General features: G+C 44.9%; 1 protein-coding gene across 4 annotated transcripts; it reads left to right on the top strand.

The window, feature by feature from the left end:
• The first annotated feature begins 74 nt into the window (after positions 1–74).
• On the top strand, positions 75–27,536 carry LOC307076219 (Golgi apparatus protein 1-like). 4 transcript variants are annotated; one of them, XM_079737129.1, is made up of 28 exons: positions 75–390; positions 4,959–4,988; positions 5,590–5,676; positions 6,173–6,388; positions 6,721–6,924; positions 7,583–7,654; positions 7,948–8,134; positions 8,407–8,624; positions 9,035–9,156; positions 9,802–9,903; positions 10,579–10,732; positions 12,468–12,605; positions 12,963–13,049; positions 13,237–13,299; positions 13,488–13,601; positions 13,855–13,943; positions 14,781–14,898; positions 15,879–15,971; positions 16,694–16,831; positions 17,360–17,483; positions 18,336–18,478; positions 18,819–18,920; positions 20,732–20,839; positions 22,077–22,197; positions 23,224–23,330; positions 23,927–24,034; positions 26,814–26,924; positions 27,109–27,536. In XM_079737129.1, the coding sequence occupies exons 1-27, from the start codon at positions 79–81 to the stop codon at positions 26,901–26,903; spliced, it is 3,447 nt and encodes a 1,148-aa protein (XP_079593255.1). In that variant the 5' UTR covers positions 75–78; the 3' UTR covers positions 26,904–26,924; positions 27,109–27,536. The 4 variants fall into 4 exon arrangements, with proteins under 4 accessions (XP_079593255.1, XP_079593254.1, XP_079593253.1 ...); XM_079737128.1 differs by having other exon boundaries at positions 27,100–27,502; XM_079737127.1 differs by having other exon boundaries at positions 26,814–27,501.
• Positions 27,537–27,600: the final 64 nt, after the last annotated feature.

Raw genomic sequence — 27,600 nt, 5'->3', positions numbered from 1 at the left:
CATTCTATTTCTAGGTGAGCCCTGTCAGCAGCGCCTCAGTGCTGCCGTCTAGCTACAGTGGACGTTATCACCCCGAAGATGGCGGCGTACAGACGTGCTCAGCAGCTCCTGTTGTTGACGCTCGCTTCATTTTGCATCTTTTGCAACGTTCGAGGTTTTAAAACACAAAATAATGCTATGGCTAACGTCCCCGTGGACCCACCCAACCCTCCCGGAATGAAAGCAGCGCCGAGGGATGTCCCTGTCGCTGCGGCCTCCCAGCCTCGAAGGACGACCGGCTGGAAGCTGGCCGAAGAGGAGGCCTGCCGGGAGGACTTGTCCCGCCTGTGTCCCAAGCACACCTGGACCAACAACCTGGCTGTGCTGGAGTGTCTCCAGGATCGTAAAGAGGTATGCGGGTGGAGTCTCCCTGCTGGATTGTGTCACGCTGTGGTTACCTTCCCTCTCTCTCTTCCTGGGTGTGTCGCCTGTTTATCATGCCCAAGCTGGACGAGGCATGGTTGGACATGGTCTCTGTGGGAGAACAACAAGTGTAATCTTGTCAATGCGACAGACAGATCTGTCTCTGGAGCGCAGTAGTACTGTGTATCTTAAGGCTGAATGGTTTTGGCGTCTGGTTGTATTGCTATTTAAGATTCAGAGTATATTAGTGAATTGGAAGGATAGTGGCATTATTTAACCGATTGTAGTCCCTAGGTTGAGCACTAGATCGAGTTAAGACAGCTCATGATTATTTGTAGATCACCAAATAATCTTAACCAAGGACAGCCAATTTCTGCTCAAGTCAAGTGACGATATTGTAAACACTGCCGCGAAGTAACCACTATGGTTAGTGGTTACTTCGCGGCAGGGTACCGCGAAGTAACCACTAACCATAGACTGTAACATCTTTGTCCATGTCAGGTGACGAACACGCGGCTTTATATCGTAGACTTATATTACGCCGCATGAACGTCAGCTTCACGCGCTATAAATCTAGAAAATTAACAATTAACTTCTCCCTCGAAATGGTGTCCATCACGGGTCACTGTCTGAACAGTGTCTCATCCCTCCACCACTAAAGCAACTCTCTGTTTCCTTTGTCAGACTCTTTGAGTTTTTTCCACCAGTCACCGCTTCTCCTTACTCTTATCAACTTTCTCTTTACCTCTCCTCTCTCTCCCGCTACATTCAAAGGGGTTGGTGCATCACAATATTAACAGTATCCCATTCTGGTGATCTCCTATTGATACATTGAGCACATTTTTAGCACAAGTGAGCCATCATAAGGTCCATGAAGACTTGTTGAGTCCCCGTCTGGACCTGATTCATGAAGTATGGCTCCTGTACAGTCTCGCTCTGGTCCTACCAGTGTTTGACTTACTAGCCAGAAGTCCAGAATCATGGTCTTTGCCAAGTCAAAACCTTATTCAACCTTCTTGTACTGATCCCAGCTCCAATTTTGGACAGCACCATTGTATCGGGATCATCTGTAATGTTTTGGGCAGGCTAAGACGAGATGAGGGTGCCAGCTCTTCGATTTGTCATAGTGGTCCCATTCATATTTTCAAACAGTGGTCTGTCTGTGATAATATCTGACAAAGCAGTGATACAATAAAGATGGCAATTGGTTGCATCATGGCCTTGTAAAACCAAATGGGTGGATGCTGTTTGTTCATTATTTTTTCATGAATACTGTAACTTCAGTGCCACCCATATTTGTTGTTGAGTAGACATTTTAGAGTACTGATAGGTGAGTGTTTTCATGAATAGGTGCTTTGTGTATTTGTCTGCTCAACAAAAAAAGTATGAATGGGAGGGTCTGTCTGCTTTGCGTTTTACTTATGTAAAAGCACACGTATTTCCTGGGCTAATGCTTGTGTTCCGCTTGTTGGTTGTTGACAACTTGCTAACCCCCACCCTAATATCCAATCCGCTGTGAAGCCATCATAACAGTTTTTCAAGTATTTTTGATTTCCCCAATTCAAGCGCCATTCAATGAGCGATCAATCCATAATTGGTCTTAACATTCCTTTGGGGAAACTTTTTTTTTTGAGCCTCTGGCAACAATTCCGGCCATCTATTTCCCTCTGTCCTGGTGGCACTCTCACCACCCCCTTAACAACGCTGCTGACGTGCACCACTGGCTCCAGGCAGGACCTTAATTATTGGAATAATTACTTTGCTATGACTCTGTAGCAGCTGTGGCCTGCCGAAGAGGTAAATTACATCTATAAATATCATATCATCCCCTGAAGAAGTGGAGAAGGTGGGACAGGAAGACCCTTATACACATGCATGCACACATAATGCATCACGCCAACATGCACACACAGACACATGCACACACACACACACGTTGCACATACTGCCTCTTTGCAGAGTATTCAAACCAAGGCCATCCTCATCTGAGCTAAAATCATGACTGTGTGAAATTCTGATACATCAATAAAGTTTGGAGATGCGGTGCATCTCCCCCCCCCATGGGCTTTAAGCAATTCAGTCCATCTGTTTATATTTCTCCATGACGTGGCCCTTGCTGCATCACTTACAATGGCTCTCAAAGGCGCTCAAAGCTGACATCAAACTGATCCATCCTTATATCACGTGAAGTAGCCTAGTTGTCTCCCCGTACCTTCTCCTCTACTTTTACTTCTTTGGCGGATGAGATGGTATAAATGGTGGTTTCGCAGCAGTCAGGATATGAGCATCAACCAGCGACTGGGACACTCTCCCAGTCAGCCATGTCAGTTTACTTTGACAATCCGTGTTGTGCACCTGTGCTTTCCCGAAGGTCTAAATCATGCCGTTTGTTTGGTGTAATAACAGTGTTTATAGCACAGCAGAGGGAGAACATGTTGAGGCGCTCTCTGTCTCTGGCATCAGCTGGTTGATTCATACTCCTCCTCATCCTTTGCACAGATCAACGCTTTGAACAGAAGAGAAGCAAGCCAGACCGATTTGAGAATATCCTAGAGGGATGCGTTCGTAAATATAGTTTGAGAATCACTTTGTTAGGAATAAGCTAGGGGATTGGACATTACACAGCTTTGTCTCTGGACTTTGGCCATTGCTTTTTTTTTTTTATAGATTTTAAATCGATTTAATTAGACTGGATAGCATGAGTCTGTGCTAAGGTGTTTGGGAGAGGTCGTGCAAATGGTGATGGTTATTTTGCCCTGCTAATGCATGCAAATGAGTACATCTTCCTGCAGAGACCGGATGCCACAGTGGTTTGTGTAATCTCTAGGGCAGCAGCATCACCATTGCTGCACTAAGATGCATGCTGTCACATAGCTATTGTCTCCGTATGAGATTCCGAACAGTGTGGGTGTGTCAGTCTAATTTGATAGAATTGCCCTGTGTTTCCAGGAAATCCTTATCAAATTGAGATGTGAGATCTGTCGGCTATAGAAGACCATGCATGCAGCAGACCTTTCCACAGTCTCTGTCGTGTGACATTTGCCAAAAGTGAATGATTCCACATTGTGCATTGGGCTTGGTCTTCTTTCAGAGGAGCACCTTCTAACGGAAGAGCTGCAGCCATACTGCTTATTCAAACTCTCATCAGCCCCAGCCCACTTAGCCACGGCCATGAGATAGGTTTGATCATCCCAAACTGCTCACCGCCTGCTCTATTTCCGCCGGCCTTTCATCCTCACAGAACAATGTAATGCCGTAATGAATTAGCTCATACCAGATCATTTTCACGGTCCTCTATTTTGCGAGGACGGTTTTTATCGCCTCTAATGTTCGTATATTGCTACTGTATGCGGTTTCATGTCATGTCTCCCAGGGCCATCGCTAAATAAGTTGAAGCGGTTGCTCCGGTATATATATCTGTTAGTCTTTCATGATCGCTGACTGCCGTAGTATTTGACCCAAAGACCTGCTTACTTCTGTTTGCTACAAACTGCTGAGGAAGATCTCAACTAAGAGGGTCCTTCCTGCTTGGGATGAACCTGACCTAGTTTACCATTAAAGCTAGATAAGGCAATATATTTCACAATTTAAAAAAAATAAAAATCTTTATCAAAACAGCTATCTGCTATTTGTGGCTGTTGCATCACTTTTAATAAGCTTTTCTAATCATTTCATTCAGCCCTAATGAAATGATTGGATGGCCTTCTATTCTGTCTTCCTACAGTAAAAATACAGGCCATTTTCTCTTTTTCTAAACCATCCGTCTATACATGTGGCTGAATTAACAAGATGGGCTAATGATTGCAAAAGCTATTGCAAAGCAGAGGAATATTGTTTTTAGTATGTTTGGCTCTTAAGCAACTATAGCCCTAGCAGATAAAACCTGCTTGTTTTGAGTCTTGGAGACACATAGTATATATGACACTTAGTTCTCCACATAATCCTGCTCTGTCATTCTTTCTTGCTTCACGCTGCTTTCTCTCCCTTCACCTAGCAATGCTCAGTCTGTCTCTCAAACCCTCCTGAAGTCTTGGTGATTTTTTTTCCTCCGGTGGGTGGTTTTAAGTGAAGCGTGTTGCGTCATGTCACCCTTTGTCCCTTCCTCCATCCACCAGACCACAGGCCGGATAGACTGAAGACCGCAAGTCATTTGGCGTGACGCCAGCACCTTGTTTACTGCCCTTATCCTTCAGTGTGTTGCACAATTTCTAATACTTGCAGCTCAATTTTGTTGAGCAAGTGTAACTATTGGTTCGGTTTTCCGGTCTCTCTGCCAATCTAGTGTGTGTGCGTGCGTGCGTGCGTGCGTGCGTGCGTGCGTGCGTGCATGCGTGTGTTGACAAACTGAGATTTAATGTATATGTGAGTCAGCTGTATTTAAACTGCTCAAAATTTGTATTTATTAACTCCCTTACCTCTGTCTCTCTCCCCCTCTCTGCCTGCCCCTGGCTCTCTCCATTCACCCCTCCCGCTCTTACTTGCCTCACCATCTCTATCTCTCTTCCTCTATGTTTCACTCTGTCTCTCTACCTACCTGTCTCTGTCTCACTTTGTAGGAAATGGAGCTAGCTGCAGACTGTAACCATGTAAGTAACCCCTGCAGGCAACGACAACACATTTCAATGATTTACTTGCTCACTTTAGATGCACAGACCCAGCCGGGGTTTCAGTACTGGGTTTTACGACTGAGGTTGAAGGTTCTTCTGAGACAGGTTAATCAACGTGTCCCATTAAATGAGACCTCAACACATGCACCGAAGCAAACAGAGCTCAAAGCGCTCACACAGAAGCACTCGTTTATATATCTGGCACACAGACCCATATCAGCATCTCTATCTATATATAGATATATACACACTCATAGCCATAAATCAGAAAGTGTTGGACTTGGATAAAGATTGGTTGAGTGGAAGGAAACGGCGCTAGAAGATGAAGGGGGAGGATTGGTCTACAGCAGAAAGGAGTCTGAGAGGGAGAGGTATGAAATGGACACGGGTAAAGCCTTTCAGTTGGGAACACCAAGGGAGAAGTAGACGGAAGTCCGGAAAGAGTCCAGAAAAAGGCAAAGGGCAAAATCTATGAATGTCTTTAGAGTTTGTATGTCAGTGATTTCTTTGAATTTCAACTCTGCCTTTTGTAATATTTGCACCCTTCTGTATGCATTCATTTCTTTCTTTTATCCATCAGCTTCTGTGGAACTACAAACTCAATCTCACCATGGATCCCAAGTTTGAGTCGGTGGCCACGGAGGTGTGCCGGAGCACCCTCTCAGAGGTGTGTGTGTGTGCGTGTGTGTGCGCGCGTCTGTGTGTGTGTGTGTGTGCGTGCACCACACGGTCCAGGGCTGTCCTCGGCCTTCGAATAGGGCTACAAATAAAGTCCTAGGGTCGACGACCGTAGTCCTTTGTTTTGTGTGCACAGCTCTTTGCCTGTCGACGTTTTGACCTTGCATTCACAATTTTGCAATGTGTATGGGCAGGATGTGACAGCTAAAGTAGATGAACCCGTTCCAATATTCTGATGTATGCTAATGACTTTGCAAAATGAAAGATAAACCTGCCAAATAAAAGGTAGGGGCCTGACAACATTTTCAAATAAGATAGTTATCCTTCAATAGGGGATGACATGCCAATAAGCCATCTTCAGTAGTTTACTGTACGTTTGTTTTGAGGATAGTTTAAAACTGATATGGAATATATTATATATCAGACCAAAAATCGGAGCTGAACTCGGTGACGTTGACGTGCGTATTTGGGCCCGCTGTGCGCAGATCAAAGAGTGCAACGAGGAGGAGCGGGGGAAGGGCTTCCTGGTGTCCTGCTTGGTGGACCACCGTACCAACATCAGCGAGTACCAGTGCAACCAGTACATCACTAAGATGACCAGCATCATCTTCAGTGACTACCGCCTCATCTGTGGCTTCATGGACAAGTGCAAAGAGGACATCAACTCCATGCACTGCGGCAGTGTCAACGTAGGACAGAAGGTAAGCCGCGGTGGGGGGGTGGTGCGCGTCTGGGAATGTTTGTGTCTGTGATTGGAACTGTGTTTGGTCTGTGTAGGTGAGCATACATATTGTGATGGTTTTCTGTGCTTGTATCTCGTACTGTGTAATCGTGTGTGTGTGTGTGTGTGTGTTAGTGTGTGTGTGTGTGTGTGTGTTTGATGCTATGATGCACGCTTCAGACATTGTTTGCATGTTCACCTTTCCTTTTACTTTCCCTTGTCTAATTCCCTTTTCGTCCCTCAATTTCCCCATCCACTCTCCGTCTTTCCCTCCCTTTTTGCTTCACCCGCCTCCTATCGCATCCTACCCAGGACGTCCATTCCCAGGGCAAGGTGATTGGCTGCCTGGAGAAGGCCCTGGTCAGGGAGGCGGAGCAGGAGGTGCAGACCAACCCCATCAGGGAGGGCTGTAAGAAGGCCATCATGCGGGTGGCAGAGCTGTCGTCGGACGATTTCCACCTGGACCGCTACCTCTACTTCTCCTGTCGAGACGACCGCGAGCGCTTCTGTGAGAACGTACGCGTCCACTTTTAGAGTATCGCTGCCCCACAGGCGGTGGCCTTACCCGCTGGCCTGCTGGCTTGTTTTTTTTATCCATAGTTAGTTAGGGTGTCTATTTATTTCCTTATCACGTTTGTTGTCTTTTTAAAGGCTTTTTGCAGTGTGTAGAATTTAGTGGCATCTAGCGGAACGGGCTTGGCAGAGATCATCAAAGTATGTTTTAACAAGTGTATAATTCCATGAAATGAGCACCCTTTATGTCTACTTAGGGATATGTCCAACACCATCTTGCAATGCCTTGTTTCTGCAGCAGCCTAGAATGGGAAAACAGTTTTGCAGAGCTGTTATCTGACTTGTTCGCCATGAACAACAGTTTTACAGAGTGACTAAATGCAATTTATAAATCTATGACGGAACCTCATCACTTTACACTTCCACTAAGTCTTACCTATCAAATGTATTACAGAACAAAATCCCACTGTGAATGAATTTTATAATGGCCACTGAATGTACGATATTCTATCGATGCATGGCATCAACACTGTATCTCGGTTAATGTCTGATTATGTTTTAAATATTTGTATCTGATTCGATGCTTCTCTTTTAAGGTCTCGCCTGATGACCATCTCATCTCTTAAAATAACCCTCTCTCTTCCCATCCTGTTCTCCACAGACCCAGGCCGGCGAAGGGAAAGTCTACAAGTGTCTCTTCAACCATAAGTTTGAGGAGGCTATGTCAGAGAAGGTAGCAAAGCGCAAACCTCATTTACAAATGACACACATTTAAGAGCTCCACACAAATACACCAACAAACACACATTGCATCTGTACCTGTATTCTTGTGGGGTACTTTCTCACTTCACTGACTCTTGAAATACATGTAATTGTGAGGTCTATTAGACTCATACTGTGACTAAAACCTGTTATTATGACTAAAAACCAGTACCACCTTTTCTGTAGTTTGTTGTTGTTGATGCCCAAAGAAATATTGATCATCCTACATGTATTTCTGCCTGCCCCGACCACGACCACCGCCAGTGCCGCGATGCGCTGACCACACGGCAGAAGCTGATCGCCCAGGACTACAGGGTCAGCTACTCGCTGGCCAAGGCATGCAAGGCGGACCTGAGGAAGCAGCACTGCAACCTGGAGAACAACCTGCCACGAGCCCGCGAAGCTCGCCTCTCCTACCTGCTGCTGTGCCTGGAGTCCGCCGTGCACCGCGGTGAGTGCTGCACACCTGTTTGTTTTGCGCCATGGTGTATGTGTGTGTTTGTGAGTGACATGACATGCCTTGGTTGGTGTGTGTGTGTGTGTGTGTGTGTGTGTGTGTGTGTGTGTGTGTGTGTGTGTGTGTGTGTGTGTGTGTGTGTTGTGTGTGTATCCTGTCTCACGACGGTCTAAACCAAGCCCACGTTCCCTATTATTCAGGCTCAGATATGTGTTGGAGATTTTCGTTTTATTATAGTGCGTGTGGTTGTGTCGGTGTGTGTGCAGGGCGTATGGTGAGCGGGGAGTGCCAGGGAGAGATGCTGGACTACAGGAGGATGCTGATGGAGGACTTCTCCCTGAGCCCCGAGATCGTACTCCACTGCCGGGGCGAGATCGAGACCCACTGCTCTGGGCTGCATCGCAAAGGGCGCACCCTCCACTGTCTCATGAAGGTGGGCCGGGGAGACCGGAGCGCCACCGTGGAGAACCTCTGCCAGAACGCTGTAAGTATCCCCCCCCCACACACTTTTACCTCCTCCACCAACAGCCTCTCGAAGCCAAGATTTAACCGAGGATAATAATCACACAGTGGTCCACTGAATGTATTGGAATAGAACCAAAGCATAGACCATAGTTATTAGTCACAGCATTTCCACAAGTGTCACTTGAGGGGTGTCTGTGTGGGGGTATTTTGTTTTGTGGCTTATAAATGTCCTTAAAAATAATTTATTGACGATTCCAAAGCGATTTTTCACAAGTTTCTTTGGACCAAAGCAAGAAAGTCATTGAGTTCAAAACAAGCATGCGGTTATCTACAAACATACTGTGTAGAGCAGGGGAAATGTGACTACCAGTGATTGTGATTTAGTCAAATGCAAAGAATCGGAACTGAAGAAGGCCATCGCTCCCACAGCTCCAGAACCTGGTCCAGTCCGCCGACCCCGGGGCCGATTACCGCATCGACCGGGCCCTGAACGAGGCCTGTGAGTCGGTCATCCAGACCGCCTGCAAACACATCCGCAACGGGGATCCCATGTGAGCACACACACCTGCATGACTACGCACACAACGACGACTGATAGAGATCCTACAAACACAACAGAATCTTACACACACACACACACACACACACACACACACACACACACACACACACACACACACACACACACACACACACACACACACACACACACACACACACACAAACTGCCAATATAAGCTTTTATAAATGGGATTGGTAACAGCATCATTATATCAATTAAAATCAGTTAATCCAGTAATTATTTTTATTATTATTATATATCATTAGGTTAAGGGGTTGTGGGTTAAGATAGGGTTACCCATAACCCATTAAAATAATGTTAACATTAATACCTTGGTTAACATGAACTCCACCACCACACAGTACGGGAATGTGACTGGGAATGTTCAAGTAGGCACGTCAGCCGCGACGACAATGGCGTAAAGAAGCAGCTGATTTCGCTTTTTTTAGTTCGCTTTTTCTGCCATTAGACTGGACAAGTTTAGTAATTGCCTCAAGTGTCGCCTTGTTTATTGTTTATTAAAATTGGCGTGGTCCCAGACTATGGGGATAGCACATCCCCACTCTTTCCCAGAATGCATTTCATGTGTTAAAGCTTTGTGTGTGTGTGTTTGTGTGTGTATGTGTGTGTGTAGGATTCTGTCGTGTTTGATGGAACACCTCTACACAGAGAAAATGGTGGGTGACTGTGAACACAGGCTTCTGGAGCTCCAGTACTTCATCTCAAGAGACTGGAAGTGAGTATGATTCTCATCCTTGGTCAACTGCCTCCGCCCTCTCTCCACCACCTCTCAGAGGCTCCCCTCTCTCCCCGCTCCAAACACTTTAGATCACTTTTCTGCTCTACCCCTCTCCTGTGCTCCGGCTGCTCAGTATTCCAACCCCTTCTCCCAGCAGACCTGTAAATCGCCCGTCTATCTCCTTCTCTCCTATTCTCACCTTTGTTCTTCCTTAATCCCCGGCCTCCACCTACGCCCGCTTAATTCCATTTGCTCCATTCTCCACCCCCCCTGTTCCAGAGAGCTGCATCTTATTAACGCAGTACTTCTTGTCAGTGTTTCACTGCTGCTGTACTCGCTGAGCACCACTAGGGAATTCAACCCTCTCACCCTTGGTAGGCAGGCTTTGGGATCAGCACATATAATGTTCATATAATGCTATAATGAAGTGTGTTCATTATATTATTGTTACTGATCATATAATGCATAATAACAATAGAATAATAATCGATTTTGTGTGTGAAATCATAAAATGTAAAAAAATTTTTCATAAATAATGGATGTATTAAAAAATGATTGTCATATTAAAAGTGAAATGAATTAAAACAAAACGTGTTCATAAGAAGTCTTCCACTAGTTCTGTGGTTGTAGAAGTGCTCATCGGGCTCCCGTCTCCCGCCCTGTTTTTGTCAGACTGGACCCCATCCTGTATATGAAGTGCGAGGGGGATGCGGCTCGCCTGTGCCACACCCGCGGCTGGAACGAGACCAGCGAGCTGATGCCCCCCGGCGCCGTCTTCTCCTGCCTCTACCGCCACGCCTACCGCACTGAAGAGCAAGGCAGACGGGTGAGACACACGAGCACGGCCCCGACCGGGCAGAGAACCATCTCCCGGTCGAGCTCTCGCCATCAACTTGCAGGCTAGCCGTCGCTAACAATAACAATGCGATTTGTGTGTACAAGTGGTGGAGGGATGTCTTGAGTCGTTGAAGGCTAGGTTAGACTGTGTGGAGGAAGCAGCTAGAGTAAGATAGAATTTGAAAGTATCCAACAGCAAAAAACCTCCCTCCAATCCAGGTCTTCCTCCAAAGCCACTCCACTAGAAACATTACTAGCTACTAGCTTTAGTAAAATGGTCTGCCTAGCCTTGCGCCTTACCTTGTGGAAGAATGAGTGTGCGCAGGTAGGTAGGTAGTCTGGCAGGTAGGCCATCCAATCAATTCATTTGTGAATTAATTGATTGGATTCAAGTTTATTAATCAAGTATAAATATTAGATATTCCTGCAAATGGCTTCAGCCAAAGAATCATTTGAATTCCGTTGGGAATGGGCCCATCTTGGATCCATTCAGGGTTTTAAATGCTAGCTGGGTAACTGCTCAGCTTCACCGGAGCCATCAGCACCACTTCTAATAAGCCTTCCCGTCAACCTTTTCATTTGGCTGGGAAATGGTGCCTTGATAATTAATGGAAAGTGCTCCACAGCAACCGGACACGTCCGATGGCTCCGTCCATGCAACACCATCGCAGAGCTTCAATTCCCCGATGATGAATGCTAGCATCAAGTCGCCAGTTTCACCACTTACAACTGTCATTCATAAATGATGACTTTCTTTGTACAATGATTACAAAGACACCGCTTTTGACGTCAGTCACCATGCTAACTGCTTTTAACCGCTAGACACACACTGAAAAGGCCTAGAATATTCTCTATACATCTTTATTTACACTGAAAATATTGTCAATATAGGCAATATCCAGTGGGATCTCCTTGGAACCCTGTACATTAATGACCTTTAATATTTGCTTGTATTATTTGACAGCTTGGTCCAGAAAACGATGTAAGTGTGTTTTTCTAGAAGCTATAACCATATTAACCACCGTATTGGGATGATGTGGAAGGTGTTTGATGATGGCGGTGATCTTTTCGAATGCTAAATCACCATGATGAGATGAGAATGTCAACAAGATAATTGTTGCGATGCTGGGGCCGACAATGTTGCGCTGACGATGTTTGGTTAATTATAATCTTGGGGCTTTGCCTGTCAGACTGTGACTAGCCCTCATGGGGAGGTCCTTGCTAATTCCAATGAAGCCATCTGTCTGCTTGCCTGCATCCAGGGCCACGTTGCGTCCAAGATCAACACACACACAATCTTTCACTTCAAAGGATACCACACTTAAGTGATGATAAATGCATTGTGGGTGGAAAGTATTTAAATTACAAGAAGAAATTAGATTTCTGAAGGCTTTGAGTTGTGGACAAGTTGCAAATTTAATTGGCTATAGTAACAGTAATTACTGGATGGTGTATTATAGTTAGGTCCCCTGTGTGTCTGCGTTTGTTGTTTGTGGGCATTAATGTAAACCTTCCCTTTTTTTTAATTTCCTCCTGCTTTGGGAATTCATGCCCAATAACCCATTGGATATAAATATATTTGAATTTATATTTTAGATTTGAATCAGCAAGTTTAAATCAGACGTGTACAAATTTCAATTTAATTCAATGGAATCCTTTACATTTTTATTACACAAAGGTTCTAGCATTAATGTGCCATAACGGGCGTGTGACTGCACACACAGCTCTCTAGGGACTGCAAGGTGGAGGTGCAGCGGATTCTCCACCAGAGGGCGCTAGACGTGAAGCTGGAGCCAGAGCTCCAGAGGCGCTGCATGACGGACCTGGGGAAGTGGTGCAGTGAGAAGACCGACACCGGGCAGGTGCTGTTGCCAGGGTTTATTACCTGTTGAAGACTATCGTTTTGGCATTTTAGCACGCGTCAGACGCTGCCATCAGTAGTACTCTACTTACTTTACCATTGCTAAGACCATATATTTAATCGGCGTATCGCCTGGGTCACACAGTATGGTCATACAGTATGACCATAATTGAAACCAAACACAATCAAGATTAAACGCACGCGTCTGAAGTTTCTCTTATCAGCTGGGAGCGCCTCTTGAGACTGAAAGCTGCTATTAAAAGGATGGAGGATGGTTGGGGAAGGATGTTTCTTGCTGTTTGTTTTTAATCACCTCTACCTTGTTTCTCTCCCTCTCCCCCTCCCTCTCTCTCTATAGGAGCTGGAGTGTCTCCAGGACCACCTGGAGGATCTGATGCCTGCCTGCAGGGAGGTGGTGGGCAACCTGACCGAGCTAGAATCAGAGGTACTGGCTCACCTTGATCTTAGGCTGACCTCCCCTTAAACTCTACCCACTGTGGCCGTCGGCCTCGCAGCCCTCTGCGTGCGGTGATGTGGCGGTGGTGTTGTTTGAAGACGACGAGTGTCAACCAGAAGGCTGTTCTAAAAGAAAGATGGATCCCCAAAGGCTGACCTGTATTTTGTGTTTGCAGGACATCCAGATTGATGCTCTGTTAATCCGAGCCTGTGAGCCTGTCATCCAAGCACACTGTCATGTGAGCACACACACACACACACACACACACACACACACACACACACACACACACACACACACACACACACACACACACACACACACACACACACACACACACAACCCAAATACAATGTGGTCACATATATTATTGATATATAAGTTAAGTGGTAAAGCTCCTTGACCTGTGTGTGTGTGTGTCTCCAGGATGTTGCTGATAACCAGGTTGATACTGGCGACCTGATGGAGTGTCTGGTCCAGAATAAACACCAAAAGGAAATGAACGAAAAGTGTGCCGTGGGTGTCACCCACTTCCAGTTGGTCAGTATCCCCTACCCCCTGGAAAGCTCCAACCACCCATCCTCCTCTCCCCCACTCCTGCTACCTCTGTCTCCTCTGTCACGTCCTTTCCCTCCGGCCTTCGGGTTCTCGCTCTGTCGTTTCATCTCTCTCTTTCTCTCTCTCTCTCACCGTATCTCTTTATATGTCCCCCGCCTCCCGCCATCGTTACCTCCCTCTCTGTGTTCCTCCTCCACCGTTCACTCCTCTCTCCGTCTGCTTCTCTAACCCACAGGTGCAGATGAAAGACTTTCACTTCTCCTACAAGTTCAAGATGGCCTGCAAAGAGGACGTCCTCAAGCTGTGCCCCAACATCAAGAAGAAGTGAGTGGTCCCGTTGGTCGGAAGGCATCTTGACCGCCATGGCGGCACAACTCTCGGTCCCATCAGCAGCATTCCCATCCGGGCACATGGGTTGCCACCATCTCTTAGCTTTTATCTTCCTCACACACTTGGCTCTGTTGGTCCACTTTTGTGTTTCCAGAGTGTGCAAATCTGGCTCCCTACATAGTGCACTACTTGATAGCCATAGCGCCGTGGAAAATAAGTCTACAATTGAGGCGACCTAATTTCCGCACCATATCCCAGGATAAATAGTGTTTTTTGGTAAACCCCGGATTCATTAATTAGAGCATGTCGAAATACAGGTTCTTTATGCAAATGAGCGGTCGCAGGGTAGCGTCGAAGGAGTGTGACATGACTCGTTGTGACATGTATTAGTCTGAGACTAACCAACACATGTCACGCCGTTGGATTACTGATGGATCACCGGCCCTTAATTACTGTCTGAATTCCCTCTACACTTATTTCCTAAATAGTGACATATGAAGGGTTGACTATATAGTGAAAAGTGAATGAGGGCACCAATCATGCAATAATGTTCCCACCGGTTTAATCCCTGAATTCACTGGGTTCTCTCTCTCTATCTCCCGCCTCAAATTATTGCAGCTGTAAATTTAAACCTGTGAACTAATCTTGTATTTCATTTATAGTTAATTAACTTAATGACATTTATTTAAATTGACCTAAATACACCACAAAAGCAGTCACACCAGCTCTGTATTCATGAATAATTGACTATATAAAAAAGTGAATAAGGGAGCCAATCAATCACCAATGAGCCAATTCCAAAATGGCAGTTGTCTGTGTCCCCCCCACCAGGGTGGACGTGGTCATCTGCCTGAGCACCACGGTGAGGAACGACACCCTGCAGGAGGCCAAAGAGCAGCGCGTCGCCCTCAAGTGTCGCAAGCAGCTCCGCGTGGAGGAGCTTGAGATGGTAAAGAGCCCTTCCTGTCTGCACAGCATCGGGTTGAACGCAGCCCGATCATGGGAAGTCACGGCGGCATCAGAGTGACGATGGGTGCACATGGTTCCTATAGGGAAACTTTGACATGGTGGGGCGGTGGACCTCAAAGGATTTCGGTTTGATATTAACCCAAACAAAGGTGAGGGGAGAGGCCGTGGAGATTGTTATGGATTGGCCATGGCTGAAGTCAGCAATGGTTTGGTCAGGGGGGGCTTAAGTGTGGAACACACTGGCCCAACCGCTGGCCATCTGAAACGTTTGGGTAGACTCGGACCACTGAACCAGTCGGTTCGGTTTGTTCAGCTGTATTGGAAGCTTTCGGATCCGCACGGATGGTTTTTGGTCACATACAACATGCAAAGCCTGAGTGTGTTGGCGTCTGATGAATAGAGCCTCGGATTGGTTGTGTGCAGCACACAACCAGTAAATCAGAGCAGTGTATGGGAGGGGAGAACTAGCACCAAAAAGTAGCGTCCAAGAGTAGCGCCCAAGAGTAGCGCCTGCATCACGCGCAATGGCTGAACGTACACGCTACTGTTGCCAGTAGGGTTCATTGTATGTTTCATTGCAACTTTCACGCCGAATGGGTCAGACGAGATGCAACGCTGTGGTAGGATAAAGGCAGTTGGCCGTTGGTTTGAGTCTGGGCGGTGTCCGGTGTGTGCCCCTTTAGTTACATTGCAGTATTGTACAGTGCACCATCTTTCGTGTTTTTACATGTGTGCGTTTTTTCTCATGAAAGCGTGTTGTATCCGTGTACCTCGTCTGTGCAATGCATCTCCAGTATATACAAAGGCTTATTCATTAACTATTTGTAAAGTAAAGAAGGTTATATAATTAGTCTTTTGCCCTGGTGGATTTATTAAGAAGCCTCCCAAAATGGTAAAGGACTAAAGTAATCGTGCCCTCTGCTTCTTTAACCTCCTCCCTGCCTTATTTCCTCTTCTCAGTCTGAAGACATTCGTCTGGAGCCTGAGTTGTACGACTCCTGTAAGAATGACATCAGCCATCTCTGCTCCAATGTGGCCTTCGGGAACGCCCAGGTACCACCACCACCACCAACACCACCAACAATACCACCAACACCACCACCGACGCTACAACCAACACCAGCAGCACCAGCAGCAGTAGTTGCTCAGAGGCTTCTTTATACCAAGCATATCACACAGGCCTACAACATATGAAGTCAATATAAGATCAATGCCTAAATACATAAATAAATAGATATGCTATGACATATAATACTGAAACAAATATCTTCAGCACTCCCTGTGAGATAACTACGCCCTATTCATTTGAATATAAAAGGTGGAAATGAGAAGAGCTTGGAAATAAGTGTAGAATAATTAAATAAAAGTAACCCCCAAGAAAGGCTGTTCAATCAAGTTACTTTAATTTACGAAATATTAGCTGCTGTAGTCTGTCAAGTTTAAAGAAATGGATGAATTGCAGAGTAAGGCACATTGTTGCTTCTTTCCAATGCTGGCGGAACAGTCTACAATCAATCCCCCTAGACAGAGTGGATTTTAGACCTAGGAATACAATAGAAATGAAAAACCAGAAGTGACACCTGAGACTTATCCTTGTTCCAACCGGTTTAATCCCTGAACTCACTGGTCTCTCTCTCTCTCTCTCTCTCTCTCACTCACTCACTCACTCACTCACTCACTCACTCACTCACTCACTCACTCACTCACTCACTCACTCACTCACTCACTCACTCACTCACTCACTCACTCACTCACTCACTCTCTCTCCCTCTCAGATGATTGAGTGTCTGAAGGAGAACAAGAAGCAGCTGACGTCTCGGTGCCACCAGCGTGTCTTCCGGCTACAGGAGGTGGAGATGAGCGACCCTGAGCTCGACTACCAGCTCATGAGGGTGTGCAAGCAGATGATCAAGGTAAGGGCGGAGGTGGTGGGGGAGTGCTCCGGCCGGGAGGGATTATCGATGACCCCCGTGTAGGAATAACTTAACATGATGGCTTTGATCGAGGAATACCGCAGTACCGGTGAAGGAGGGGAAAGCTGGAGATGAGAGGGGAATGGGACTTGACGACACTGTGGGGTGGTTTTGAACCTACCCTGGCTGCTGTGTGCACCTCAGACTGTTTTTCCGGACGCTTGCTTTAATAATGAGACATTTGATCACCGTGTGAACCCCGCCCCTCTCCCCCTCCCCCTATCCTCCCAACAAAAGCCCAGTCAACATCAAACTCCATGTTAGACCCATTATAAACACACGTCCCTGTTGCTCACGATGGTTAGTGCCCTTTTAATGAATGTGTTGCCCTTTGTTTTTCATTTATTTATTTAAAACATTTTTAATGTGTTTTTATTTGGAATTTATTTCTATATTTAGAGACATCCTCTCTCCCTGTGTCACTTTCTGTGACACTATATCTCTGTTTCCCTTCATGTCTCTGTGCAGAGGTTCTGTACGGAGGCGGATGCCAGGAATGTTCTCCAGTGTCTGAAGCAGAACAAGAACAGCGAGCTGATGGACCCCAAGTGTAAACAGATGATCACCAAGAGACAGATCACCCAGAACACAGGTACACAGAGAACACAACCATCACCTAGAGACAGATCACCCAGAACACAACCATCATCTAGAGACAGATCACCTAGAACCCAACCATCACCTAGAGACAGATCACCTAGAACACAACCATCACCTAGAGACAGATCACACAGAATACAACCATCACATAGAGACAGATACACAGAACACAACCATCACCTAGAGACAGATCACACAGAATACAACCATCACCTAGAGACAGATACACAGAACACAACCATCACCTAGAGACAGATCACACAGAACACAGTTTTGGTGGTACCGGTGGTATAATCACAATATTACACAGGGGTGTGCTTTCGCTTCATTATTGGCACAATGTGGTTAGCAGGCAGGCCTAGCTGAAATGTGTCCTCTTGTGTTCCTATGGTATTTGATGGTGAAGATATCTTTGGTAATGGTTTTAGAATTGCAAAAACATGCAACTTTTTAGCTTTTTTTCTAAAACCTTTTTATAGATGATTATTTTTCACCAAACAGGCATTTGTTGACTGACATGTCCACCAGGTATATTAAAGGAAACCAATTCTATCTTTGAAAAATATGTAAGCTGGACTGACCGTCACGAAGCAAATATAAACAATAGGGAGTTTGTGCTCAGTTCAGTTTCGTGAGAGTGGTCGGCCTACTTTGAAAGCAGTGACCACTGACCTAGACCTTAACCCACGCATACCACTAAAAATAAAACCTTTAGCAAAAAACGCATGTGTCCCAAGAAGAGCATCCAAACACAGAGTGACACAGAGGAAATTACCTAGAAAGTTGCTCTGGATTAGAGAGAATTCCTCTGAAATCCAAGCCTCCTGCTCCCCCCTCCCCACAGACTACCGGCTGAACCCGGTCCTGCGGAAGGCGTGCCGCGCCGACATCCCTAAGTTCTGCCAGCCGGTGCTGAACAAGGCCAGCGACGACACGGAGCTGGAGGGACGGGTCATCAGCTGCCTCAAGCTGAAGTACGCCGACCAGGTTGGTCCAATCCCTACTGCACACTTGATTTAAAGTGAGGCCCAGGCCTCACTCTCTTTCCAGAAAGTCCAAGGTTAGTAGTAGTGGGGGGGGGGGGGGGGGGGGAGGAAAACCGAGCGGTCTGTGCAGCTTGGGATTGCAACTCCATGCTAATAATGGTATGACCCGTTAGTAGCTAGTGTCTTTACTGTGTAGCCGTTTGTAGGATAGAGCCTTCATGTTGGGTATCTGGTTCAACCAGCGTACATCAAGATTTAGGTGTGTGTTTCTGCTATGCTTTGCTGATGCTAAACATCTCTCTTGTGTGTGTGTGTGTGTGTGTGTGTGTGTGGGCGTCCAGAGGCTGTCTCCTGACTGTGAGGACCAGATCAGAGTAATTCTCCAGGAGTCTGCCCTCGACTACAGACTGGACCCACAGCTCCAGATGCATTGCACAGACGAGGTACACGGACGCAACAAGCTTTCATGAGAAAAAACGAACACGTGTAAAAACACGAGAGTTGGTGCACTGTACAAAAATATATAAACCATCAAACTACCAGAGACTATGATAATACACACGATAACACAAAATACACATATTAGTGCACTGTGCCTTAATATACAGAAAATAGGAGTCCCTGATAATTAGGGATGCACCGATTGTGAAATTCTGGGCCGATACCGATGTTTAAAATAACAATTTGGCTGATGGCCGATGCTGATACCAATGTTTTTTGGTTGTTATTTATTCCCCCTTTTTTCCAGGGAAACAAACCCTAACCCCCCACGCATGCACGCAGACACGCACCTCTTATACGAACACACAATGACACAGGGAGAGGCTTTCATGATTTGTATGAAATCAATCTGTTTATTTCAACAACTGCGCCATCAACATTCAGCATCAAAATTATTTCAACGTGGGCTTAGGCAGATAGGCCTACATGCGCCGAAAACAGATCACAGATATAACAGATATTTTACTGAACACAGCCTGCATGACGGTGAACTAGACACGTCTTTAGCATATGGAAACTATGGCCAAAAAAATAACTTCACACAGTTTGTCTTTTTACAATTTATTTGTCACCAGCATTCGTAGTGTTGACCAGCTGAGAAATAGTCCGCCAAAGACGTTGACGTCGCTTAGCAACCGAGGACGCTTGCGGAGTGATATGACAGAAAAAAAAAATGCCGCCCGCGCGCACGTGTGGTTTGTTTACAAATAATAGTGAAAGAAATTGTCGGTCGTGTGGGAGTATTTCACTGTCCCGGAGAAAGATCAGCAATATGCAGTTTGTAAGACATGTTCCAGTGACATTTCAAGAGGAGGAAGCATTAAACATGTAAACATCGGCCACTGCCATCGGTGAATGTCATCTTATTTTCCGATAGGCCGATGGCAGTCAACAACGCCAATATCCGCCGTTACCGATGTTCGTCCGATACATCGGTGCATCCCTACTGATAATATATAGTTATTGGACCAGTACTGGCCTTATATGAAGTGTCTGGAGTCTTAGAAGTGTCTGGAGTCTTTGCATTGCACCGATACAAATCCTTATTTCTCTTGCCTAACTTCTTATCATATATATTTTGTAAAGTGAATTGTCAATTCAAAGCTGACTTTTGAATGTGTGAATGTGTGTACATGGTATGTAGTGGTAGGATCACTACCACTACATACCATGCCAAAATGATTTCTCACCATTCATAACAGTCACACAATCTAATGAAAATGTGTATGCGGACATACACATATGTTGGTGATTAATTATTTTTGAAAAATCTGTTGAACCATTTAAACAGATGGTCCCTTTGCCTGCATATGGGTACTCTCGTGGTTAATGTTAATTATGTCAAATCTTTGTTGCTAGTGCCAACAGTGTTATTTTATTAAAATCTAAAGGTAGTTTGAATTAAAGAAAAATGATATTTGAGGGGCTAGAGGAGTATGGGGTTGGTCATGTGGTGGGTGGTGGGGATCAGTCTTTAATGGCAATGCTTAGTGATCATAATTGTCAATGTGTATTATGTAGCTGGTGATCTGTACATTATTATGTGAAGACTTGAGAATTCTTTATTGTTTAATGGCATACAATTCATTCCCGTATATATCGATTTATTAATATTTTGATAAAATATTGGGCCAGTTCCAGCTATACTTAAGATTACAGTGTGGGTTTCAGGTCGTAAACCAAAAAAGTGGTATTGAGCGATCCCTAGTAAATCCACTAGCTCCATGTCCCTGCTGTCCCCTCCTCCGTCTAGATCTCCAGGCTGTGTGCCGAGGAGGCGGCCGCCCAGGAGCAGACAGGGCAGGTGGAGGAATGTCTCAAGGTGAACCTGCTGAAGATCAGACAGGACGCCTGCAAGAAGGTACGTCACCACACACGCACGCACGCACACACACACACACACACACACACACACACACACACACACACACACACACACACACACACACACACACACACACACACACACACACACACACACACACACAGGAATCTATTCTCGGGAGAGTAATCCAAATTGTTTGGGTGTAGGAGAGTTGAGATTGTAATGACGATAAGGACATGTCCTGCTCATAGATCAAAAGATAAGCTGTGTTCCTTTGCAGGGATCTTTTTTATTTGTTGTTTGCGCGTTATTGCCCCAAAGATTACATTGCAGCTGCAGAGCTCCTGCCCAATAGTGGTCCGATTTAAAATATGTTGTTCGCATTGGTCCCCTTAGATCCAAAATTATTGGTAAATAAGTTCTAGGATGAAAAATCCCGTATTTGCAAGTGCTTCCTTGCATCTTACAGGCCAACACAGGCCACCGTAGCTTCTCCTACGTCGTTGGAAAGTGAGGGGTGAGCGAGGAGGTATCAGGTGGACGCAATCAGCTAGTGGACACTAAATCGTACAACTGGCAACCTGCAGCGAAAACCCGCTGGTTAATAATTCTAGTATGAAAAGCGTGGGGGAATTTAATGTATGGCGGGTTCCTATCTGCCAAAATAATTGTATCAGAAAATCGTTTCTAAGAAATCCTTAACCGACTAGTATTTTGGTGCCGACAGGAAAGTGCAGTAACAACTAGTCCACTCATCATGAACATCCCTAACTGGAACAACAACGACAACAATGGTCAAATAGAGCTATCCACCATATGTACCTTGACAACACAAAAACAATTAGCGCAAGCCATTAGTCATGGAAGAATATTAAAATTTCATCCAATCAAGTCGATAAAAACAAAGTCATATTATCAATGAAGGCAATTCAGACCTACTCAATGTTGGTTATTGTGATATGAGCAGAATAAACAGCTTTGGGGCGTCCCGTTATTGAAAAATAATGTAAGATGGGGGGGTGGGGCTGCTGAGGCTAAGCTAAGGAGCGGCTTACTCCTCTCTCATTGTATTGTGTTGGCTGCTGCTAATCAGGTCTATATTGAAAAAAAGAGGGGTCAAGCCTCAATGAGGTTCAATTTGTATGAATAAAAGTCCAACAAAAAATGGGATATAAATAAATACATATCAATTAAATAAATGTGTGTGTGTGTGTGTGTGTGTGTGTGTGTGTGTGTGTGTGCGTGTTTGCTTGCTTTCTGTCTCCGTTCCCAGGAGGTGCTGAACATCCTGAAGGAGAGCAAGGCGGACATCTTCGTGGACCCGGTGCTGCACACGGCGTGCGCCCTGGACCTCAAGCACCACTGTGCGGCCATCACCCCGGGCCGCGGGCGACGTCAGTGACCACACACACACACACACACACACACACCAACACGTAGCACAGGGGACACCCCCCCCCCCCCCCCAAACACACAACCCATCAGGACCGCTTGATTACCCCAAGCAAACCACAGGTGTTTGCCTTATGAACTCCATACAATGCATTCAGCATCATTGTCAAAATATTGCGGTCGTCGTTAATATTGTAGTGGTCGTTGTTAATATTCGGGTTTAAAGGTGACATATCACGCCACCAGTATTGAGCCGTTTTGAAAATCTACCTCTTCTGACATCACAAGTGGGCGTGTCCACCTGGATGTATGCTGGATAGATCAGCCTACCCATTGGACTGTAGCAAACGTTGCTCATATATCGGTCATACCTCTAGGTGGACACGCCCACTTGGGATGTCAGAAGAGGCAGATTTTCTAAACTGCTTGTAATGGCTGATCAAACTCACACCTGGTGGTATAATATGTCACCTTTAAAGTGGAGAAGCCACTTTAAATCCCACGATGAACTTCTATAATATCACAGTACGGTCCTCATCAGAATCGCTGATGAGGACCGTACTGTGCTCTCTGATTCAGTATCAGGGCCCTTCTGGCCATTATAAAAAAAAACACTCAGCCTGCTTGTTATAACAACACTGTGTAAGAACAGTTGAAAATCTCAAGGGTTTAGAGGACAGAATCCCTGGGCTGTTTAGTTTCGCCATGGGCTGGGTACTCCTCTTGAGAACTGAAAGCTGCTATCAAAAGTTGGGAGGATGGTTGGGGCGGATGTTGGCTCTCCCGCTGTTTCGGTCTCTCTCTCTCTCCCTCTGTCTCGGTCTCTCTGTATCTCTTTCTCGCTCTCCCGCTGTATCTGTCACTCGCTTTCCCTCCGTCTCTGTCTCTCTCTCCAAATGTCTCTCCCGCTGTTTCGGCCTCTCCTTCCCTCTGTCTCTGTCTATCTCTCCCGCTGTCTCGGTCTCCGTCCCTCTCTCTCTGGCTCTTTGGTTTTCTCTCATCTGTGCTCTCTCCGTCCCTCTGTTCAGAGATGAGTTGTCTAATGGAGGCACTGCAGGACAAGAGGGTTCGATTGCAGCCTGAGTGCAAGAAGAGGCTGCAGGACCGCATCGACATGTGGAGCTATGCTGCAAAGGTAACGAATGACAACAATCCCATAACAAACGTTGCAGTGCCATAGGCAGATCTCAACTTTATTTTTATCAATAGTATTATTTTATTTGTTTGTACTTTATGGCAAAGTCCTCTACGGCGAAATACAACTTTTGTTTGTTGGTTATTCTGCCCAACTAAGATTAGCTCTCACTCTGTGTTACGACCCTCCACTCTAGTGGATACAGGGGGTAAAATAAAGCAAACTCAAACACTAAAAGAGACTTGGTTTCACATGTTAACAAAAGGATTTATTGAAAAATGAATATCAATTCCAAAATAAGTTATACGTCAGGGTGAGCCTGGGCCTACATAACAAACATAACGGACATACCTTAAACAAAAATAGTCTTTCTAAATATCCTAACTTTGTCAAAAAACAGGAGAAAATGGACAGCAAACAAAAGGCCACTCACCCCTGCCAGCAGCTAGGAAATGTGTTTGATTGACCACAGTGGCAACAAACTGCACTAAACAAAGCTAATGGTGATTTTTTTTTTTTTATGTATCGTGATTAATGAGAAGCCATGATGTGTCCTATGTCTGTCTGTCTGTCTGTCTGTCCGTCCCCCCCCCCAGGTGGCGCCAGCAGAGGGTTTCTCTGACCTAGCCATGCAGGTGATGACGTCACCCTCAAAGAACTACATCCTGTTCATGATCGCAGTAAGCGTCTGCGTTCTCTTCCTGGTAGGTCTGCTCTGTGGCCGCATCACCAAGCGTGTCACGCGAGAACTCAAGGACAGGTAGACAGGGTGTTTGAGTGTCGCTCCCACTCTTCCGGAACGCCTCTGATTTTCCCTCCTCTATGCCACTGACCCCGCCTCCCGCGCCACCTGTAAGACCAGCCCCGCCCACCTCTTCTTCGTCCTCCAGTCACATTGCCCTATCTTCTCTCCAGGGTCCTTTTTGACTAGCCAATCAGCACAGTGCCAACGCCCTCAACTGGAGCTCATTCTGGGTACATCGGATCTCTTTGTGTTTCCTGTTCCTCTGCTCTGGGTACTCTGGCACTCCCACTCTCCCGGCCATCCCCCCGTCCCATCCCGTCTCCCCCTCTCCTCTCTTGTTTTAACTGCCCAAAGCTTAAGAGGACTAGAAACGGCTGTCTGCTGCTCAACACAGTTAGGTGGGAGTCCTCACTACAATCTACCCGCACCTTTTTTGTTTCTGCATTTCCGGGGTTAATGGTAGGTTTTCCTGAGCCAATGGGCCAATGGAATGGTTTTCTTCTTTTCCCAGTGACTGAGGGCTCGCATATTCCTTCACAGCAGTTTCAAACCCTATGAAGAATGCCTTTGGGACAGTTGTGAGACAGTTTGCTTGCTTTTAGGATTCTGCCCGTTCCTATACTTTATACGAATTCTACGGAGCACCCAGTCTCGCCCTCTAGCGGCGTCTAGAACCGTCTTTAAGATAAGATCAGAATGATAGAAGCGGTATGTGATATCCGTCCCGCTGCCAGCTGAAGTCGGCAGAACCAGAATGTGCTGTAAAAGTCCATGTTGAATCATTGCACTTTTATTTTATTTTATTTTTTCTCAAAACCTTATTTATTATTTGCGCCCGATTTTTTTTATTTGTTGGTGATCAAAAAAAACTTTTTTAAGTACAGGAATTTTCCCTCATGGCTGAACGTCATACGAACGGAAATGTTTGGCTTTGGTGGTGAAAGGGGAATATTTGTGTTCGGGTTACAAGGCATATCAGCTTGAAATGCAAATCTGATAGGTAAAATCAAGAAGTTCACTCAATATGATTTTACAGAAATATTATGCTTTTCCTCAATTCACTGTCGACCCTTCAACTGCAACTGTTTAACACAAACAGCAGATCTGTTTGAATTAAAACCTCCATTCAGTTTACAAACACATTTTGGCAAATATCCGATCATCTTCTATGTTGTATTGGAGTGAAGAAATTATAAATAGATAGATAATGCCTCGTTTCCAGCGCAACACAAGCATTCACCAACAGCTTTGTTTTTTGTTATTTTGACGGTGGCCTGTTGTCAACCAGTCTCTGATTAAAAATGACGTTTAATAGTGCAACATTTCTGTCCAAGACCTGCTGGTATATAGACTTACTACTGAGATACGTGCTACTGAGTTCTGGCTAAACAGCTAATGTCTGATCTAATATATTGTTATTGAATATATTGTTCTCCAAATATATAATTTAATACTTAACGTACCAGGGAGCCCGTAAATGGCGCTCATATCGCTGATGATCACATGAGACGGGATTTCCGCAGATGTTGAGTATATGCGTACTTGTGCCATTGTTTGTGTATGTGTGGTGCACACAAATGACGTGTTTGTGTGTGTCTGTATGTGTGTGTTTTGGTTGGTCTGTAACAGCATCAGTCCAAGTGGTTCAGAGGTTGTTTGAATGGGGATGACCTCATATTATTTCTCAAAAAGTCAAATAGTTCATCGCCCATCGAAATGGTTTGAAAAAACCATGACAATGAAAAATAACTGGATTCTTTTTTAGATGATTTATTTTATTTTTTGTAAAAAGAATTCTGGATTTTTTTTTTTGGCCTAAAAATAAATGACATGACCTGTGCTGTGAATAGGTTTGAGTCTCCATATTGTACGAATGTTACAAGAGCTCAGAAGCCAGCGCGGCAATGTTTGACTGGCGTACAAAGTCCTCCTGTGTTGGTAGGACATTGTATTGTAATACAGTGAGGCCTCTAGTAGAAAAATACAGCCGAAATATATCACCACAAGTAAAGTCAGTTACTAGTAGGGGTCGATCGACTGTGCGGACAAAGATAAATATCCTGATTGACTTAATGAATGAGAAATCAAGCACTAAGTAGTTGAGTTTATTGTTATTCTTCTCTCTGTTGCCAATGCCATATATTTGAGATCAACTATCTATTTTTTCTGTAGTTATGTAATGTTCTAAAAAGAGTTGCCAAGTGATTTCTCTTGCTTGAGGTGCCCTAGTGTGTTTGGTGTGTCCACTCTCTTTGATCATTATTTCCTCTCCAGTCAAACATTGGTCTATCACATAATTACATCTTGTTCAATCCAAGACCACTGCTTTGGCTGAATGCTGGAACTGATTTCAGAACGACATTCGTTGTCAATATTCAGTGATTTTCTTCAAAAGTGTATCACTCAGTATGTCAAACAGCTTTGACTAAATCTAAAGAATACAGGAAATCTCAAATTCCTAGCTTGTGACCCATAACAGGATTTACTTTTTCTTTACTTATTCCAGCCCAAAACTGTTAGTCATACATTGTGAAGGAAAATGTTCAGGTTCCCTCGATGAAGTAAACACTTAATGCTGCTAAGTGTGGGTTCTGAGCTTGCGTCTGGAACCTTCTAGCTTGCTGCTTTTGGGGGGTGATGGGTTTTGGACAAGTAGACGCCTCACCATATCACCCAAAGTACTAACATAGACCTACTTCAAGTTTGAGAGTTTATTTAAATGTATTTTATTTATACAGGTTGTAAGTTGGAGAGCAAGACATCGCGTAACATGGACTACTGCACAAAAATCTTTCCCAGCAGAGACTAGGCCTCGTCAGTTTAACTAATGTTCACAGAAGATGGCAATGGTAAGGCTTTCTCCATTTTAATTTTGCTGGCTGGTTGAATGGTGCCAGTGAATAAAGTTTAGTTTTTTTTCTCACATACAAAATTATTAACATGCACACAAGGAAATTCTCATTATGATGACAGATATTTGTAAATTAATTCTGTGTGAATTGTAATGCTGCTGACCATTTATAGCGCTTTCAGATTGACTTCTGAAAGGGGGAAGAAACAATTATTACGAACGAAGAGCTCATGTCAGCGCATGTAACAGAAGTGCTTGGTCTGGAGAAAAGCTTACTGTTTGACTGAAACTAACTGAACACTTCATAGACTTTTTCCGAATTCATTGTCTTGGGAGACACGTGTCTGCTAAAAATGAGTACAGATGATTATGACATCTTCCTCTGTGTATAAAGGTTATGGATGTGCAATTTATTTTGGTTTTGAGATAATGCCATGTAATATTGAGGTAACAGATTTAACATTGTGAGATTTAATTTTGCTGTACATACAAAATTTGTGGATTTAATAAAATTGTCTGCAGATTTTCATATTTTGGCCTTGTCTTGAGTCATATGTTGAATAAATAATTATATACAATAGTTTAACACCTGTTTCCTAAACTGGACAAAAGCAATTTGATGTGTATAATCGTAACCTCGTGCATCTGTAGCATATTGAAAGAGAAAACGAGTG

The sequence above is a fragment of the Pollachius pollachius genome (genome assembly GCF_949987615.1).
Source record: "Pollachius pollachius genome assembly, chromosome: 5".
Lineage (NCBI taxonomy): Eukaryota > Metazoa > Chordata > Actinopteri > Gadiformes > Gadidae > Pollachius > Pollachius pollachius.
Note: the sequence above shows the minus strand (reverse complement) of the source record. Positions and strands in the feature narration are given on the sequence as shown.

Excerpts from the sequence above, each read along its gene's own strand:
- LOC307076219 (XM_079737129.1), top strand. The coding sequence starts at position 79 with ATGGCGGCGTACAGACGTGCTCAGCAGCTCCTGTTGTTGACGCTCGCT. Across the intron at positions 8,625-9,034 it reads AGAACCTCTGCCAGAACGCT|CTCCAGAACCTGGTCCAGTC; the intron begins GTAAGTATCCCC and ends TCGCTCCCACAG. Across the intron at positions 9,157-9,801 it reads ATCCGCAACGGGGATCCCAT|GATTCTGTCGTGTTTGATGG; the intron begins GTGAGCACACAC and ends GTGTGTGTGTAG.